Here is a 17,663-nt window from a genome sequence, read left to right as displayed (position 1 = left end):
ACTCCAGACCCATTCCGCCTCAGGTGCCTCCACCACCCCGGTACTAAAACCAGATCCTACCTTATCTCCATCACTTCTTTCCACAGGCATGTCTCAGCCCATGTCTCTGCCCACCCATTCCAACCCCCGGTCCGTTCACTCCCCGGCTTTGGACCAAGGAATGTATGAGCAAGATGTGTATAATCCGCTCAACTACAACTTCCCGCCCCAAGACCGGTCGACATTGTTCTATTCGGCGCCACCTTCGAGTTATCTGATGGACCAAGTGGCGTTCTCCAGTGCCTCCAGTAGTAATTATTTACCCCCACCGCCCCAGCACCAGCACCAGCTGTCGCTGCTGGTTCACACCGTGGGTCCGCCCGTGGGCCAGCCGTTCTCGTTGCAGCAGTCGATGTCCATGCCGACAATGCCCACCCTCCCTCAGGGGTCTCCTATGGCCATGGGGGGGCATGGCCCTATGAGTGCGGTATTCTCGGGTATTTCTACTCCCAGAACCACATATGCGTCTGCCAGGACATCTCCTGCCCGAAGAACTGTCAGAAGACCGTCTCGAGGACTTCTGATCTCAACTCCAGCCGGTACCGACATTTCTTCCTCCAAACCAGCGTTGGCATTGCCTCACCACAAAGCCAACTTATCGATCTCGTCCCACTTCAACTTGTTCAGCTTGAACGAGCCGGAGGAGAAACAGTACCTGTTCAATGAGAATGCCTTGTTCAACGATCTCGTGTTGAACTTGGCCGATATTGACCAACCGTCGGTGAATGGCTTTCTCGTCAAGATGTTGTACAAGTTGGATAACCCGATCCCGCTTGACGATTTTTTCAACTTGTTGTACAATGATCAGAAGCTCATTGAGTTGGACACTGCTGATAAAATCGATAGAACCCAAATTGCATCCAACTTGCTGCAAAAATGTGTAGAAATTTTGCATCAAATTCTCGAGATCTTTAAGAAACCAGATATTATCCACGGATTGTTATCCAACAACAATATTTCCAAAGAGGTCAAGTTGTCCAACATCAACTATCACGAGTTGTTGAGGACATTCCTTGCTATCAAAATCTTGCAGGACATGTTGATTGAGTTGCCTAGAAATTCAGATGCTGATTTAGCTAACTTTAACATTCCCAGACTCTCGCTCTACAAGACCTATTTCATTATTTGCCAGAAGTTGTTGTTGCAGTATCCTTCCTCCTTGAGTTCAAGCAACGAGCATCACAAGCTAATTTTGGGCCAGTCCAAACTAGGCAAATTGATCAAGTTGGTGTTCCCTGATCTTTTGATCAAGAGATTGGGTTCCAGGGGTGAATCTAAATACAACTATTTGGGTGTGGTGTGGAACGAGAACATTATTGACAGTGAGATAGCAGCCCTTTGTAACAATTACGAGTTGGAGGATTTGAATCAAATCTTCCAGGCCAAATATAAGGCCAAGTTTGAGAACTTGATCAGCCAAAGTGGATTAAAGTCCCAGAACTTAACCGAAGTCCACACGGGCGACACTTCGGGTGGTCGCTCTGATGCCGTCTTGAGCACCATTGCTTCCAACCCTTCTACCATCATGGCCAGCGAGAGCTTTGATGTTGAGTTCAGTAAGCCGTTATACTCGTTTTTGGATGAGACCTTGAAGTTTCCCTCTGATTTCAATGTTAGTGACTGGATCAAAATCACTAAATTAAGTCTTAAGCTGGACTCACCCGAGGATATTGATGGAGTGGTCCAGCAGCTTGTTGACTCCCAAACTGGTGGCTCGGATTTTGGTTCCAGCTTGGTATCTAACCTCAATGCTATCGGGTTCAATATGTCAGAACACTGTAACGATTTGAAAGTATACTTATGCATCTTGTTAGAGGTTTTTCCCAAAATGCTTATGATCGAACCTTCAACAAATCTTCGGGAACTCAAGCTGAGTTTATTGCACTTCCTTGATGATGATCAGTTTGCATCACTCAACCAGAAAAACTTAACCAACTTCAAGTTGTTACTCAAGAACTTGATTGGTTTGAACGACTTACTCATTAACCTCGTCAAATACGTGTTTAAGGACACTTTGATCATGGGTGATTTACACCACGTGTTTGACAATAGTAACCACGACAATTTGATCAACAGTTTGGTTGACTCTTTGATCATCTTCGACATGACCGAGTCGTTGAACTATTCTTTCTTGAATGATAACGTCAATAACCTAAAAGCATTCTTCCTTGTGGACTTGCACCAATTCTTTGAAGCCACTCAGTTGGCAACCATCGAGAACTCAGAGGTCAAGCTGGAAGAACCTGAGTTTGAATCATTGACGTCTGATTTCAAAATGACAAATTATGAGTTTACCAGCCTACTCAAATTCCTTTCCTTGATTGACAATGGATTGGTAAAAAACTTCAACCAATTTCCTATTTTTATGATGATTAACTTTTTGAACCTTGTATCCAACGATTTTCTAAAATCTGTCTACTTCAAACATGTCAATAGTTCATCCAGTGCTTTTAGCCATTGGTGGTCTATCAACTGTTTCCTACAAGACTATGTCAGCATGGTGGGTGAACTATACGGGTTATATAACGAAATTTATAGAATTCTGTGATTAGCAGGCCCAATGGAAACTCCCATTTATTGGCATATATAATCCTAATGACTAATACATATATTGAAATTACTGGAGCAGTGGGTTCATCCGCGATTAAAAAATTATTATCATCAAACTCATCACTCCTCAAATGCACCCGAACCAGAATTCTATCAAAATAATATCTGGAAACTCACACCCGCAGTTGGCCAAACTTATAGCAGAGAAGCTCCGGTTGCCCCTTGCCAAAATAGGAGCCTTCCAGTACACTAACAAAGAGACTGCCGTTTCCGTGGGTGAATCCGTGAGAGATGAAGATGTATATATAATCCAAACTGGTTCCGGAGAGAGCAACATAAATGACTTCTTGATGGAGTTGTTAATAATAGTCAATGCCTGCCGTACTGCCAGTGCCAGAAGGATCACCGCTGTCATTCCCTGTTTTCCATACGCAAGACAAGACAAAAAGGACAAAAGTAGAGCTCCCATTACCGCTAAACTCGTGGCCAATCTATTAACTACTGCCGGATGCAATCATGTCATCACCATGGACTTGCATGCTTCCCAAATCCAGGGATTCTTCAGAATTCCAGTCGACAACTTGTACTCAGAGCCCATTTTCTTGAGATATATCAAAGACAACTTTGATTTAAAAGATGTGATAATAGTGTCGCCAGACGCAGGAGGAGCCAAGAGAGTGGCAGGAATTGCCGATAAGTTGGACGTGAATTTTGCATTGATCCACAAAGAACGTCAAAAAGCCAATGAAGTATCCAAAATGGTGTTAGTTGGTGATGTCTCGGATAAAGTGTGTTTGTTGATCGATGATATGGCTGATACTTGTGGAACCTTGTGTAAAGCAGCAGATGTGTTGATGAAAAACAAGGCCAAGAAGGTGATTGCCATGATTACACATGGGATTTTCTCTGCCGATGCGTTGGATAAGTTGAATAACTCCAAATTGGACAAAATAGTATGCACGACCTCATTACCGTTACAAAAAAAGTTAAGTCAGTGTCCCAAAATCACCTGTCTCGATATAAGCAGCACTTTGGCGGAAGCGGTGAGGAGATTACATAACGGTGAAAGTGTTTCGTACTTGTTCAATAATGCCATTGAGTAAACTTCTAATATACATATACCTACTCAAGAGATGATTTCTTCTCTGGCTTCAATCAAATACCAGTTAATTCCCAAACTCAACTTGTAAGGGTTACCTTGCTCATCATTTATGTTCGTCTCGTCAACCTTGAACTCCTTGATGTTGATGATTTTCGCTACCAACCACTCCTTATTATTAAGATTATCATTGCTCTTGTTCAAGTTGTTCAAGAAAAAGTGAGGTGCACCTATGTTGAAGGCAGCCCATGGTTGATAAGTCAATTTCACCTCATTCAAGCTCTCGATTCGGGTAGGTAAAAATAGGGCCAAGTCACCCACAGCGAAGTTATTCATGGATATCTTACTCAGCAGGCTCTTTGCTAGCTTGTTAAGTTCTTGAAGCTTAAGTTTGTTCTCTTTAGTCAACTTCTTTGCAAAACCTTCAACATCACGGAATCTTTTTGCAATTGCCGATAGAAAGAACTTTTCCAGCCCTCCACTGTTGAATGAGACGGTTTCAATGAATCTTTCGAAATCACTGCTGTGCTCATGATTTGGCTTGAAATACTGGTTATAGTACCCAATTAGTTGGGCAGAAACCTCCTTCTCCTCGTACATCTCATTATTCTCGTCCGCATTGGTGGATAGGGATTTAACATCATCATTACTATGGCCATCTAGCCATCCTTTATCTAATTTGATTTCTTGAACCCATCTCATTAGAGAGTTAATTTCATCCACAACCTTGGAACTTGGCTTGTTCTCTATGGAAACAATGGAAATGTCACCGTTGGTGGTATTGGGATCCTCAGACTTCTTGGACCTTAAGCCTTTAACCCTGGTGATTTTATATTCTTCCTGATGTGTTTCCTGATTGTATTCTTTAAGAAGCAAGAGCCCAATTGATTCCAACACAAGGCAAAATTCGTAAAAGAATTCATAATTGAGCTCAAGGGAGTTTTTGACATCAATTATCAAATGCTTGATAATTTCGTTCAATTCATGAATTATGCCGAAATCGCTTTGCTGTTCAGTTAACTCTATCAAGTTTTCATAATCTTCTGAAATTTCTTCTACTTTGATCTTTAAATCCTTGATTTCCTGTTCATAATTGTTTGAGGACTTCACGTACTCAAGTTCCTTGGCAGTCATATTAGATATAAGGTCATCCTTGATGTGCATCAAATCTTTGATCTTTTGTAGTTTCAGGTCCAACTTACTATCAAATGAATTGATCTCACGATCTTTGGATTCATTAATCAACTTGTACTCATTGATTATAGACCTAGTGTGGGTAAGCTGCTCCTTGAGCTCATTGATTTCTTTGGTCATCGAAGAGATCTGGGTATTGTTAATTTCCTTTATTTTATCAACCTCGCTGGTATGCTGCACCTCCAACTTCTTTATTTCTTCTAAAGATGCACCCTTCTCTGCCTTTAAGTTTTCGATCTCGTTCAACAACCTTTCGATCTCCAAACTTTTGCTAACATTGTCATTTGTTAACCTTTGATTATCTTCCGAAAGCTCTTTGTTCTCTTTTCTTAATCTCAAGTTGTCGAGGTGTTTGTCAATAGTTATAGACGCATCCAAAGGTGCTGACAACGAATCTTTTCTCAACAAAGAAGTCGGATTTGTTTTATTACCCAGTGTAATAGGACTGAGAGCGTTGGACAGTTGAATGTTTAAATTTGGACTTTGGTTCAGGCCTTTAGAGACAGAACCTAGGGATTGTGTGCGTTGTGGAGGTGGTGATGTAGGGAATGGGCTAGATGGCCCCCCCTTGGGAGAAGAGTATCCTCTTGTGACCGGCCAATTGGCTAAATTCTTGAACTGCTGTTGGTGAAGCAAGTCTTCTAACTTTCGGATTCTTGTCTTTAAGCCCTTGATTAGATTTTCATTGAACTCCTCATCATTTTCTATAATTCGTTTTAATTTCGAGTTGGAAAGATCTTCTTTCGGAGAAGTGAAACTTGAGATTGAGGATATTAGTTTAGTCACCAGTTTCATATTGTTGGTGGATTTGACCAAATCCTTGAAAGTCTTATTCAAGTGCTCACTGAACTTATTGTTGCTTTCAGGGTAATGTTTTTGTACAAATACTTCTGTCAACTTGAGATACTCTAATAAATCATCTCTTTCAATGGTGATATCTTTAACCATTAAGAAGATGCTTTGTTGACTTTGATTATGGATTAGGGTGATATCAAGGTTTGGCAAGGCTGGTTTCAAGATAACATTGCCTTTGTCTAATAGGGACAAAAAACTACCAAACTTCTTCAACCACAACTTTTGGAAGATCTTCTCGTGGTCAATAATTGTCACTAGTTGCTCTGTGGCATTGTTGATTATTCCCTTGGAGTAGAAATCGTACCACTCGAATTGTCTTCTCTTTTCGATGAGTACAAATCCAAATAGGAGAGGGAGATCAATAGTCAAAGACAAGTAGTCTTCAGCTCCTTTTATTTGGGTGATGGTTCGATTGGATAATACCTCTGCTGATGGAGAAGGCTGGGAAAGAACTTTCAAGTCATTCTTGATATTCACCACTTCAATTTGCAAGTTTGAGATTTTGTTAAAAATCTTGAAACTGGAATTGAGTAAACTTAATTTGAAGTTTAATACCGTGTTGAGGCTATCATTGATCTTTAATGCCATGTGAAGAAGTTCTTTGTGACCTTTCTGGGTTGACGAATATATCTGTGCAATAGAGTCATTGGAACTGTCAAAGGACTCCAAACTTCTTGAAATTTCGTTAACCTTGTTTTTGAATTCTTTGACTAATCCTTCTGCTATATTGACTCTAAACTTCTTAATTGATTCGTTCCTTTCCGTCTCGATTGACCTATCAATCAGCACCTTTTCCTTGTTTATATCATTCAAACTTGCAATCATATCATTGAATTTAGTCAAAATAATGGGCAATTTTTCGCCTATGAATTTGGAACTTGATACCAACCTATCGTAATCCAAAAGGTTCACCAAATTGATGTACTCGTTGGACAGCTTGAATTTTACGCTGGGGAATTTCTTGATGTTAGTATAGTACTGAGCCCACGTCTTATGTAAACTCTTGTAGTTCAACAATTTGATAAAGTTATAGTAGCCATTGAAGCTCTTTTCTATGTCATTGACAAAATTGTTAATGAACTGGAAAATCACGTTCAAGCTTTTGAAGATGTTGTTGAGCTGCTTCATGTAATGGTTTTTGATCAAGTCATTCACCTTCAAACAGTGATTCAAGAACGTTTGGCTCCAACTTTGGAACCGTTTTAAGTTCGAGGTCATGGTCTTTATGTTCAGATTATGGACGTCTGGAAGCACGGACTCGTCCCGTAATTGCTTATACTCAAGCATCAAGTTGTTAAAATTCCCTAAGCTCAGCTCAAAATAATCAGTCACAAGCAGCTCTGCGTTATTGAACATGCGCTTGTCAAACACGTACACTTCATTGATCTCGTTGATGATGCCAAAGTTCAACTTGATCCCGAACGACGTCAAGAGGAAGATGTTCTCTACATCTTCAATCAAGTAGTTTGTTAGTGACTCGTAGATGAATTGCTTGAAGTCATTTACCGTGTGATATCTCAATGGTTTGGGAGTCTTTAGCACTTCTCCGCTGTGGCAATTGTATATCATGAGAAACGACATGGTCTCTATCGACTCCGTTTGAGTTGTTGGACCCGCTGTTATTGGCGGTGAAGTGACATCTAACAGCATTGTGGGAGGTGTGACATAGACGGCAAAAAAACTAAGCAAACCACAAGGTAAAAACTAAGCAGACAGATAAAATTGGAGGGTTCTGAATAGGACCTTGGGGTTTAGATGCTGATGTGTATGTTATTTAGGTTCTCGGATCAACGAAATGAATCAAATAAATTAGATATGGCTATTAGTGTTATCAGCTAGTGACTGTAAGCCGTTGCTTCTCCCTGGCCAAAAATGCGAAACTGAATGCAACCAGTTTTTTCCTCGTGAAGCAGAATAGGAATGTTGGATGAAAAAAGTATTGCAGTGATCACTCGGTTCAAGCAGGCACTTGCCAACGACACCATCCCAGTGGCGGCAGATTCACACATCTTGGACTCGAACCGGGGCCAGAAATTGGTCGACGAAATTGAAAATGACGATCACTTGAGAACCAAGGTGGTAGAATTCAACGGTACCAATTATTTGGTATCAAGCAATAGAAAAATCAGTAGCTCAACTCGTCGTAACAAGAGAAGATGGCAAGAGTACTACGAATCCACGGACGAGTTCAAAAAAGCCAAACTGCAACTGCAGGCCGAGTCTAGTGATGTTGATGATGGCGATGAAGCCAGCCACGAAGATAACGAAATTGATGACAATGACGAAGGCTCCGAAACTGGCGGCGGAGATGATGACCGTGACTACGATGAGGACCTCAATCCGCTACATGATTTCAATGTGACTGAAATATTGCTGCCGCTATCACATCCCTCTGAAATCATCTCCCACCCTGTGTTACTGGGGACGTTTAAGCTGGAAGCCTTGAGTAAATTGGCCACCGAGTTGATCGAGGTGATAGAAAGCGAGCAGAACACATTGAACTGGTTCAACAAGTTGTTACAGGTGTTGAACGGGGAAGACTGGTACTACTTATTGGAGGAGAATTTGGGGTTGCCCAAGTACGACCATGGATTGGTCAACGATGAAGAACCGGAAAACCCTGATAAAAAGCCCAGTCCTCTGCAAAACGGAGCTCCAGAACCTGAGGGTGAGGTGAAGAAAGAGGACGAAAATGGGATCCCCAAGAGAATCACCAGAAAGTCCAATGCTGAAGTTGATGATGTTTCAGACCCATTTTTCATGTTGCCAGACACCTTGAAGAAGTATGAGATGCACCAGGCTCGGGTGGTGGAAGAGCCTGAACCTGGTAAGGAATCCGAGTTGGAGCACGTGCAAGAAGACTTGATCAACCATTTGCAAGTTAGCATTCAGAGACAGCAGGAGCATATTAAGAACTTGATGAAGTTGAGAGAGAACATTGTGCGGGCAGATAGATTGAAGACCAGCTTATGGAAATGGGGCAAGGAGATGTACGACAAGAAAAGCAGTTGAGTAGGTGTAGTAGGACAAGTATGTATAATAGATATTGTAACTCAAGAACTGATTAAGTGTGAGTGGGAATTTTAGAGAACGATTTTCAAAATGAATGCAAATGGTGAAATTCACGCATTTAGGAGTGCTCAATTTAGATTGGAATCAGATGAGGATCAGATGAGCTAGAGCTTATCAGAAAACTATGTCGAGCAGACAACATATACAATAGCACACCAAAACAGCCCACTACTTCTCACCCCCAAAACTCTCTCCAGATCACCAACCCTACAAGCAGTAGCATCGCATGCCAGTACGCGTCCAGGCGCGTTGCGAAAAATTCATAAAAATCCTCCAAAACCTTACATATCTCTTTTTACAAAACAACTTAATAAACCATGTTAGAAGGCAAATTTGACGAAGCTTCGTTATTGAAAAAGATCGTGGACTCCATCAAAGACAGTGTCAAGATGTGCAACATCAATTGTACTGAGCACGGGTTGACTGTGCAAGCAGTGGATGACTCCAGAGTGTTGTTGGTATCATTATTGGTGGGACAAAGTGCCTTCACTGAATACAGATGTGACAGAGACATCACGTTGGGAATCGAATTAGACAGTTTCGGAAAGATCTTGAGATGTGGAAACAACGAAGACTACTTAACTTTGTTGGCTGAAGACAAGCCTGACAGTGTCATGGCTATTTTCGAAGATAAGAAGAAGGAAAGAGTCAGCGAATATTCGTTGAAGTTGATGGATATTGATAGTGAATTCTTGAACATTGACGACATGGACTATGATGCGGTCATAACAATGCCATCCACTGAATTCGGTAAGACCGTAAAGGATTTGAAGAACTTGAGTGAATCGTTGAACATCGTTGTCACCAAAGATTCCGTCAAATTGTCGAGTGAAGGTGAAAGTGGCAGTGGTTCTGTTGTGTTGAAGCCATATAGTGACATCGACCACCCTGAAGAAACTATCAGTATCAACTTGGATAACCCAGTTGATTTGACGTTTGGATTGAAGTACTTGGGGGATATTATTAAGGCCACTAGTTTGTCTTCTTCCATCACCATCAAGTTGGCCGACAAAACTCCTGCTTTGTTTGAATACAAGTTAGACGCTGGTGGATACTTGAGATTCTACTTGGCTCCTAAGTTTGACGAAGATGAGTAGTTTATTATAATAGTAATACATGCAGAAATCATTATATACAAAGGGCAAGGGCGGTCACGTGCTGACGGGCTCCGGTAACTGGTCGAGGAAGGCGATGCGCTTGAAGGCCCGGTCGCTCACCGGGAGAATTAGACGAAACGCATCGTGGGTGCTCAAGTAGTATTTATACAACCGTTTCACCCGCATGAACCCTAAGCTTTCATAGAGCCGGAGAGCACCCTTGTTGATGACCTCGGTCTCCAAGCTGATCTCGTCCACGTGATCGGCCTCGATCATGGCGTCTATAGTCAACTGCACCAATTTTTTGGCGATACCCTTCTTGCGGTATATGGGATCAATCACCAACATTCCAATGTAGCCCCGGGTCCGGACGTTCCGGTGGAGGTTGATTTTGGAGATGATCACGCCGACGACGGTGTCGGCCAGATCCTTGGTGATATAGCAGTATTGGGGCCAGGTATTTAGAAAATACCAGTAGACGTAGATGGAGTAGGGCTCACTGAGATGGTCAGCAATGAGGTTCAGGATGATGCGGAACTGGTTTTGGGAGGCGGGATTGAACCGCTGGTAACGAAGGTTGCCGACGGTGGCCACTAAACCGTAGTCATCAGTGTCTTTGAACAGGCCGGAAGAGTCCATTGGAGAATAGGGCCAGTTGAAGAAAGCGAAGTGAAGGTCGAATGTCGAATGTCCAATGTCCCATGTCGAACGCGAATGTCGTACTGCCGCCATCAGGACAAATGTCGCAGGCTGGGCCCCTGCCCAACCAAACCCTCGGGCAAAAGGCGAACCGTCCCACCACCCGACCCTCACCGGGTGCCGGTGTCGGTTACCCCATATTTCACTTCCATTAAGTTCATTAACACCCAACAAACACATTTATACCCATTTAACGCACTATTTCGTATTCTTCCAAACTATGATATCACTCTGACATCAGTTGACTCAAAGCAAAAAAAAAGTGCGTACACGCCCCCATTTTCTACGATTCCGGATGATTGTGATCCTTGCCAGCTTCGGACTTTTTCACTTGCTTAAACCCCAACAACTTATCATAAAAACCTATGTAAACACCCGTTCATTGCTTTGTCCTAGCAAACATCAGTCTCCGAAGGACCGCCCGAACCGGGTGCCGTCAACGCCGGTTGGTAAACCGCCGTTTTGCGGTTGAATTAGCGGATAAATGTTTTGAAGTTGCAAATGGCTGCAATCTGAACATGACTCTATAAGTTAACACTATAACCTCTAAAACATATAAATTTACTCTGCAGTTACGCCTCGGACAAACAACCCAGTGAGAGTATAGCACTATGCCCATATCCGAATGTACCTTCACCCCCAGCAATGTCTCATGGCAATTCCATTCAAGTGAGGTGATGGACGATTTTTTTTCGAATCGCAGTTGGCCATCCAATAAATTATAAAAGGGAGGAGAATCCCAGAAAATCCACCCTTCACAAATTTTATTTTTGAATCCCAATAAATTAAATTACCAACTACTTGAAATCATGTCAGTTTTAGATGTTTTAAAGACCAAATCCGGTGTCATCTACGGAGATGACGTTCGTCAATTGTTTTTGTACGCCCAAAAGAAGGGTTTTGCTATTCCAGCCATTAACGTCACTTCTTCTTCCACCGTTGTTGCGGCTTTGGAAGCTGCCAGAGACAGCAAGTCCCCAATCATCTTGCAAACCTCCCAGGGTGGTGCCGCCTACTTTGCCGGTAAGGGTGTGGACAACAAGGACCAATTTGCTTCGATCCAAGGTTCTATTGCCGCTGCTCACTATATCAGAGCTATTGCTCCTGCCTACGGAATCCCCGTGGTGTTGCATACTGACCATTGTGCTAAGAAGTTGTTGCCATGGTTCGACGGAATGTTGAAGGCTGATGAAGAATTCTTTGCTGAACACGGTACTCCTTTGTTCTCTTCTCACATGTTGGATTTGTCCGAGGAAGCTGATGAAGAAAACATTGGTACTTGTGCCAAGTACTTTGAAAAAATGGCCAAGTTGGGTCAATGGTTAGAAATGGAAATCGGTATCACTGGTGGTGAAGAAGACGGTGTTAACAATGAACATGTTCAAAAGGAATCCTTGTACACCTTGCCAGAAACCGTGTACAAGGTTTACGAAGCCTTGTCCCCAATTTCTGATAACTTCTCCATTGCTGCTGCTTTCGGTAACGTGCACGGTGTTTACAAGCCAGGTAACGTGCAGTTGAAACCATCCATTTTGGGTGATCACCAGGCCTACGCTAAAAAGCAAATCGGTACTGACAATGACAAGCCATTGTTCTTGGTTTTCCACGGTGGATCTGGTTCTACCCAAGAAGAGTTCGATACTGCTATCTCCAGTGGGGTTGTTAAGGTCAACTTGGATACTGACTGCCAATACGCATACTTGAAGGGTATTAGAGACTATGTTTTGAACAAGAAGGACTACTTATTGTCTCAAGTCGGAAACCCAGACGGTGAAGACAAGCCAAACAAGAAGTACTTTGACCCAAGAGTCTGGGTCAGAGAAGGTGAAAAGACCATGAGTGAAAGAATCACTGAAGCCTTGGCTATTTTCCACACCAAGAACCAAATCTAAGGTGTTTTTGTGTAGCAAAATACATTTTATCTTGTAAAATTGTGAGTGGGTATATCATGGGTAGAATAATGTGTCACTGTGACAATAACATTTATCTTGTATCTTATATTAAGTCGTGAATATTTACATGCTATTAGTTCTTTGGTTGGTGGAGCATCAGTTGCACCTTCTGGTAATCCGGCATTTTCTGGATATTGAATTGCCGGTTATATTGTAGGGTTTCTCCCATCAACCGGTTGGTCTTGAAAAACTTCTCTGCGCATCTATCAACACAACTTTGTTCACCGGTATTCAAATCGGCTTCACCATATTCTCGTGCTATACACTTTGTATTACACTTCAGCAAGAGCTTTTTGAACATCAAATTCTGGGCGTCGAATTGAATATCTGCAAGTTTGATCTTCTCTGGATCCACATTCTGGAACTGAGCTTGTCCTCCCAAGAACAACGACATGTGTTGGCAGGTGTTAAAATGTGTGCTCAGTGAGTGAAAAAAATCAGTAAAATAAAAACCAGTGCGCAGTGAAGGTTCTCAAATACTCAACTTGACCATAGACATTAGGGGGAATGCACGTTTTATTGGTGAACGATGATGGTCCTTTGGATGACAAGACCTGTCCTTACATAAAGTACATGGTCGACGAGATACAACGGTCTACTGACTGGAAGTTGTCTATTTGTGTTCCAAATCAGCAAAGATCCTGGATCGGAAAAGCTCATTTTGCGGGAAAGCCTTTGAAGAGAACATATTTATACACCAAAAACTCCACTGAAGAGTTCAACGAGAAGATCAACGAATATGAAGGGCCCTTTGATTCCAAACAACTGTTATCTGGGTATCAGGAATGGAACTTGATCGATTCTACTCCTGCTGCTTGTACTGATATTGGATTGAACCATATATTTGAGGACATAGATTTGGTGATATCTGGCCCCAATTTTGGAAAGAACTCCAGTAATTTATACATATTGGCTAGTGGAACTGTAGGAAGTGCCATGGAAGCTGTTTTACACAATAAGAAATCTATTGCAGTGAGCTACTCGTACAGTTCTACTAACCACACTTTTGATGAGATCAAAACTGCCAGTGTACTTGCAGTTAAATTAATTCAAAAATTGTACAATAACTGGAATGATGGTGTGGAATTGTACACGATGAATGTTCCATTAAATCAGGGTTTATCCTTGCAAAACACCAAGTGTTATTTTGCACCTATCATGGATAACAAGTGGGGTCACTCCATATATGAGGCTGTTAGTGAAGACAGCTTTGTGTGGAACCCAAACTTCAAGAAGGTTTATAAAGATGGATTAAGAGATTTCTCTCACAGTGATAATAGGATCTTGCTCAATAATAACATCAGTGTTACCCCATTGAAGGCTAAGTTTCAACAACTTGAGCCTTTATTTGGAGAAATAAGCTTGTCTGACAAAGAAGATGAGCCTCTTGAAGAGTATCTTTTACTTGATATAAACCCTAGCTCTTACCTTTACGAATCCTTCAGGAAAGCGTTTGAGGGCATTGGATATCACATAACTAGTGACAAAGGCATCTTAAAGAGCTTGCCCGGAATTAAAGTGTTTCATTATGCTGAGTATGAGGATTTGGATCTCGACTTGATAGAAGCGTTTCCCCAGAATTATTATATTTGTTCCAATATTTACAGAAAAGGTCTCATCAGAAAGAACTATTTGTCCAACATGATTCACCAGTACTCGGTCAAGAACCCTAAATCCATTTTGGCTTCCAGTTATCCGGTTACATACCAGTTTGAGCTTGATTATGCTGAATTCTTGGACGATGCTTTGGATGAGAGTTATGAATTGAGAGAAGAGGTTAATTCCAACAACAAATACTGGATTTTGAAGCCAAGTATGAGCGATAAGGGCCAGGGTATACGTCTTTTCAAAACTATTGACCAGCTTCAGGAAATATTCAATCTGTTTGAAGAAGGTGAAGATAGTGATGTAGAAGAAGAAGATGATGACAATAATGGAATCATCACTTCCCAGCTCAGGCAGTTTATTGTCCAAGAGTACCAACAGAATCCTTTGCTTCTCCCAGAGTATGACAACAAGAAGTTTCATTTCCGTGTATATGTAGTTGCAAATGGAGACTTGCAAGTATTTGTGTACAGAGGAATTCTTGCGCTTTTTGCCACTCAGCCTTTTGTACTTCAAGATGATGACACAGGCGAGGTTCCTATGGGTGGCCATTTAACCAACACCTGTCTTCAGAACGAAACACCAATCGTCGAAAGCTTCTGGAATATGAAAGGAATTGACAAATTTGATAAAGAGATAATTTACAACCGAATTTGCCAGATAGTGGGTGAGGTATTCAAAGCAGCAACCAGTATCGATAAAATCAACTTTCAGCCGTTAGGAAATGCCACTGAGTTCTATGGCGTGGACTTCATCATTGACAATAACATGCAATTGAAGCTTTTGGAAGTCAATGCTTATCCTGACTTCAAGCAAACTGGAGAGGCACTCCATTCGATAATTCATGATCTTTTAGAGGCCACTGTGCACGAGGTGATAGCACCTAGTATGAGTGGTACTGCACGAGTACCACAGGATTCGGTACTTACCGAAGTATACTACCAAAGTAGATCTTGATAAATACATATACATTTTGCAGCCATATGGTGAAGAGAGGCATATTGGGCGCGCGCACTACCCGCGCTTGGTCGGTGAAGGAAAAAAAATCGACGAAAAATTTCACTTCCATTCACAACGGTGACTAGTTTCTTTGTGGTTTTGTTAAAGTACATATAAGAGCATCCAATAAAGGATCATAACAGTTTTTGATACTGATAGAACTTCACAGACACTACCGCCATTTCCCAACACACATATAATATATCCCTTGTAATATATCAATGTCCACACGAAAGTATAAGAATCAGCTGAAGAGGCCCACCGGCAATGGCAATGCTGCCAGCAGCAATTCTCTCGAATTAAATAACTTAAGTGAGATGTTCCCCGATTGGAGCAAAGAAGACTTATCCAGTTTGTTATCAGAAAACAATAATGACTTTGAAAAAGTGATCGATTTGATTGTCAGCGGGAAAGTATCTAAATGGGAACCCATCAAGAAAGAACCCAAAAAGAAGAAGGAAGTGGAGGAGTCCAACATAACGACCAACTTTGGGAATACCGCCAAGTCTGTGCCTTCCAAATCTCACATACCAAAGACTGCAAGAGGAGCTGTTACCCCAGCTGCTAAAAAGCCTGTGACCAAGAAACCAGTTGCTAAAAGAGACGTTAAGAAAATAGACACCAGCGACGCCAACGGGTCGGCTTCTGCCTCTGCCACTGCTGCCGCCGTCGCGGCTGCCGTACCAGATGTCAAGTCTTCGTGGGCTGCTGCTTTGTCGGGAGACAATAAACCTGTTGCAAAGAAAGGAGAGCCTATTGCTGAACCAGAACCTGCTCCTGAAGCCGTGGTAGCGGCTGAAGCTGCCGTAGAGGTGGCTGAACCCGAGCCAAAGAAAACGGATAAAGGAAAACCAGCTAAAGAAGCTCCCAAACCACAAGCATCTTCATGGGCATCCATGGTGGCACCAAAGCCAAAACCAAAGCCTCAACCCAAGAAAGCTTCTCAGCCAAAGACCAAGACCACCAATACTGGCCTAGAAGAACAATCACCGGTCGTGGAACAATCGGTACAAACGGAGTTGGACATTCCAATCGAAGAAATCAAGGAATTACTTCCAAAGGTTCCTGAAGTAAAGGACGAACCCAGTGTGATTTTACCAAACAGCGTGAACAATGTCAACGTGAGCTTCGGGTCCTTGGCTTTAGACGAGAAGAAGGAAGAGCCAGTGGCCCCTGTTGAACAAGTGGAGGCTGTTGCTCAACCACCAACGCAACCTCAGAGTGCCCCAGCTGCCCAGACGGCCCAACCACCCCAACCCCAAACGGAAGAAGAACGTTGTAACCAATACTACTACAACCAAAACCAAAAGAGTCAATACGACTACTACAGCCAATACCCCAACCAGCAAACCCAACAGTTTCAACAAACTCAGCAGGTTCCTGGCCAATATGGTGGCTACCCAGTTGACTACTCCAACTATAACGTGCAGATGTTAGCTGCTCAGCAGATGGCTGCTTTGCAAATGCAAAACCAACCTCAAGGACAAACCAGTGGCCAAGACGTCAACCAACAGTCCCCAGCCGCGTTGACTCAACAATACTATCAACAACCATTGGGTGTTGCTCAACAACAAAGTGCTGGCCCAGCCGACAGCAAGGCCCAAACACCAGCCCAACAACAGCCTAGCCAAGGACAACCAGGTGTTCCTCAACCAGGTGTTCCTCAACAACAAGGTGTTCCAGGACAAACCCCAGGACAAGTTCCATACGGGTACCCATACTACAATTACTATTATAACCAACCATTCTACCAACAAGGCTTGAACCAGAATGGATTCAATAGTCCAAGTGTGGCCAATGCTAGTGTGAGTGCTGGACAACAGCAGCCTCAAGCACAGGCTCAGGCACAAGCACAAGCACAAGCACAAGCCCAAGCCCAAGCTCCACAGCAAGTCCAGGCACAACAAGCTACTCCAAACCAGCAACCAATTATGCCACAGTTTGGAGGGTACCAACAATATCCTCAATACGGTTACCAAGACTCCAACCAGTATCGGGGTGCCGGATGGTACTAATGTATAGGCAGTTATAGGCAATATATGGAAGGACGACAAAAGTGCGACATTGGCGGGCCCTCCCGCGACTTTCTGCTTCAGGTGGTAAGCGCGTGTATTTTTCAGACCGCTTGTAATATGTGTCATCACAGTAAAAATCATCACTAAATAGCAGCGCAGCTTCCACCCTTAAAAATCCAACTAACATATTTTATTACTACTAGTAAAATGTACGTATAAAATGCCCTCACACTATGTTTTTTGCACCTTCAAAAGTGTTTATCCACAAATGCATTGATGAGCCATTGTCTCACCGCCCACGCTAGAACCATCCTTGCGGGTTGAATGACGGCACTTTTTCCCTTTGTTTCACCAGCTACCAAAACACCAGTACATTTCTCCAGTATGCCAAATGGCTGGGCAATTTGCAGTTGCGAAATTTCAAATTCTGCAGATACTCGAATGATTGCAGCCAGGCAACCCAATATTTTGGCCTCCAGGTTTGGTG

At 42.5% G+C, this 17,663-nt stretch overlaps 10 protein-coding genes across 10 annotated transcripts; 7 read left to right on the top strand and 3 right to left on the bottom strand. All coding sequences in view use genetic code 12, as the record gives it.

Annotated features, from left to right (window-relative positions):
- Positions 1–391: 391 nt before the first annotated feature.
- Positions 392–2,587, top strand: PSN45_002099 (uncharacterized protein; the record flags this gene model as incomplete). Its single annotated transcript, XM_006689305.2, has 1 exon — positions 392–2,587. One exon carries the CDS (start codon positions 392–394, stop codon positions 2,585–2,587), a length of 2,196 nt encoding a protein of 731 aa, XP_006689368.2.
- Positions 2,588–2,720: 133 nt separating this feature from the next.
- Positions 2,721–3,692, top strand: PRS4 (ribose phosphate diphosphokinase subunit prs4; the record flags this gene model as incomplete). The annotated part of the gene is made up of 1 exon (XM_006689307.1): positions 2,721–3,692. The coding sequence occupies one exon, from the start codon at positions 2,721–2,723 to the stop codon at positions 3,690–3,692; it is 972 nt and encodes a 323-aa protein (XP_006689370.1).
- A 23-nt stretch (positions 3,693–3,715) lies between these two features.
- Positions 3,716–7,318, bottom strand: ATG11 (oligomeric, coiled-coil, peripheral membrane protein; the record flags this gene model as incomplete). The annotated part of the gene is made up of 1 exon (XM_066157792.1): positions 3,716–7,318. One exon carries the CDS (start codon positions 7,316–7,318, stop codon positions 3,716–3,718), a length of 3,603 nt encoding a protein of 1,200 aa, XP_066013889.1.
- A 339-nt stretch (positions 7,319–7,657) lies between these two features.
- Positions 7,658–8,749, top strand: RXT2 (histone deacetylase complex subunit Rxt2; the record flags this gene model as incomplete). Its single annotated transcript, XM_006690187.2, has 1 exon — positions 7,658–8,749. One exon carries the CDS (start codon positions 7,658–7,660, stop codon positions 8,747–8,749), a length of 1,092 nt encoding a protein of 363 aa, XP_006690250.1.
- A 377-nt stretch (positions 8,750–9,126) lies between these two features.
- Positions 9,127–9,906, top strand: POL30 (proliferating cell nuclear antigen; the record flags this gene model as incomplete). The annotated part of the gene is made up of 1 exon (XM_006690190.1): positions 9,127–9,906. The coding sequence occupies one exon, from the start codon at positions 9,127–9,129 to the stop codon at positions 9,904–9,906; it is 780 nt and encodes a 259-aa protein (XP_006690253.1).
- Positions 9,907–9,960: 54 nt separating this feature from the next.
- naa30 (N-alpha-acetyltransferase 30) lies at positions 9,961–10,545 on the bottom strand (the record flags this gene model as incomplete). The annotated part of the gene is made up of 1 exon (XM_006689308.1): positions 9,961–10,545. One exon carries the CDS (start codon positions 10,543–10,545, stop codon positions 9,961–9,963), a length of 585 nt encoding a protein of 194 aa, XP_006689371.1.
- An 869-nt stretch (positions 10,546–11,414) lies between these two features.
- Positions 11,415–12,497, top strand: FBA1 (Fructose-bisphosphate aldolase 1; the record flags this gene model as incomplete). The annotated part of the gene is made up of 1 exon (XM_006689309.2): positions 11,415–12,497. One exon carries the CDS (start codon positions 11,415–11,417, stop codon positions 12,495–12,497), a length of 1,083 nt encoding a protein of 360 aa, XP_006689372.1.
- A 133-nt stretch (positions 12,498–12,630) lies between these two features.
- TIM12 (TIM22 complex subunit) lies at positions 12,631–12,951 on the bottom strand (the record flags this gene model as incomplete). The annotated part of the gene is made up of 1 exon (XM_006689310.1): positions 12,631–12,951. The coding sequence occupies one exon, from the start codon at positions 12,949–12,951 to the stop codon at positions 12,631–12,633; it is 321 nt and encodes a 106-aa protein (XP_006689373.1).
- Positions 12,952–13,064: 113 nt separating this feature from the next.
- PBY1 (putative tubulin--tyrosine ligase pby1) lies at positions 13,065–15,119 on the top strand (the record flags this gene model as incomplete). Its single annotated transcript, XM_006689311.2, has 1 exon — positions 13,065–15,119. One exon carries the CDS (start codon positions 13,065–13,067, stop codon positions 15,117–15,119), a length of 2,055 nt encoding a protein of 684 aa, XP_006689374.1.
- Positions 15,120–15,382: 263 nt separating this feature from the next.
- On the top strand, positions 15,383–17,176 carry DEF1 (RNAPII degradation factor; the record flags this gene model as incomplete). The annotated part of the gene is made up of 1 exon (XM_006689312.2): positions 15,383–17,176. One exon carries the CDS (start codon positions 15,383–15,385, stop codon positions 17,174–17,176), a length of 1,794 nt encoding a protein of 597 aa, XP_006689375.1.
- Positions 17,177–17,663: the final 487 nt, after the last annotated feature.

The sequence above is a fragment of the Yamadazyma tenuis genome, chromosome 2 (genome assembly GCF_029203305.1).
Source record: "Yamadazyma tenuis chromosome 2, complete sequence".
Classification (NCBI taxonomy): Eukaryota; Fungi; Ascomycota; class Pichiomycetes; order Serinales; family Debaryomycetaceae; genus Yamadazyma; species Yamadazyma tenuis.
The sequence above is the reverse complement of the archived record's forward strand: the minus strand, read 5'-3'. Positions and strand labels throughout refer to the sequence as shown.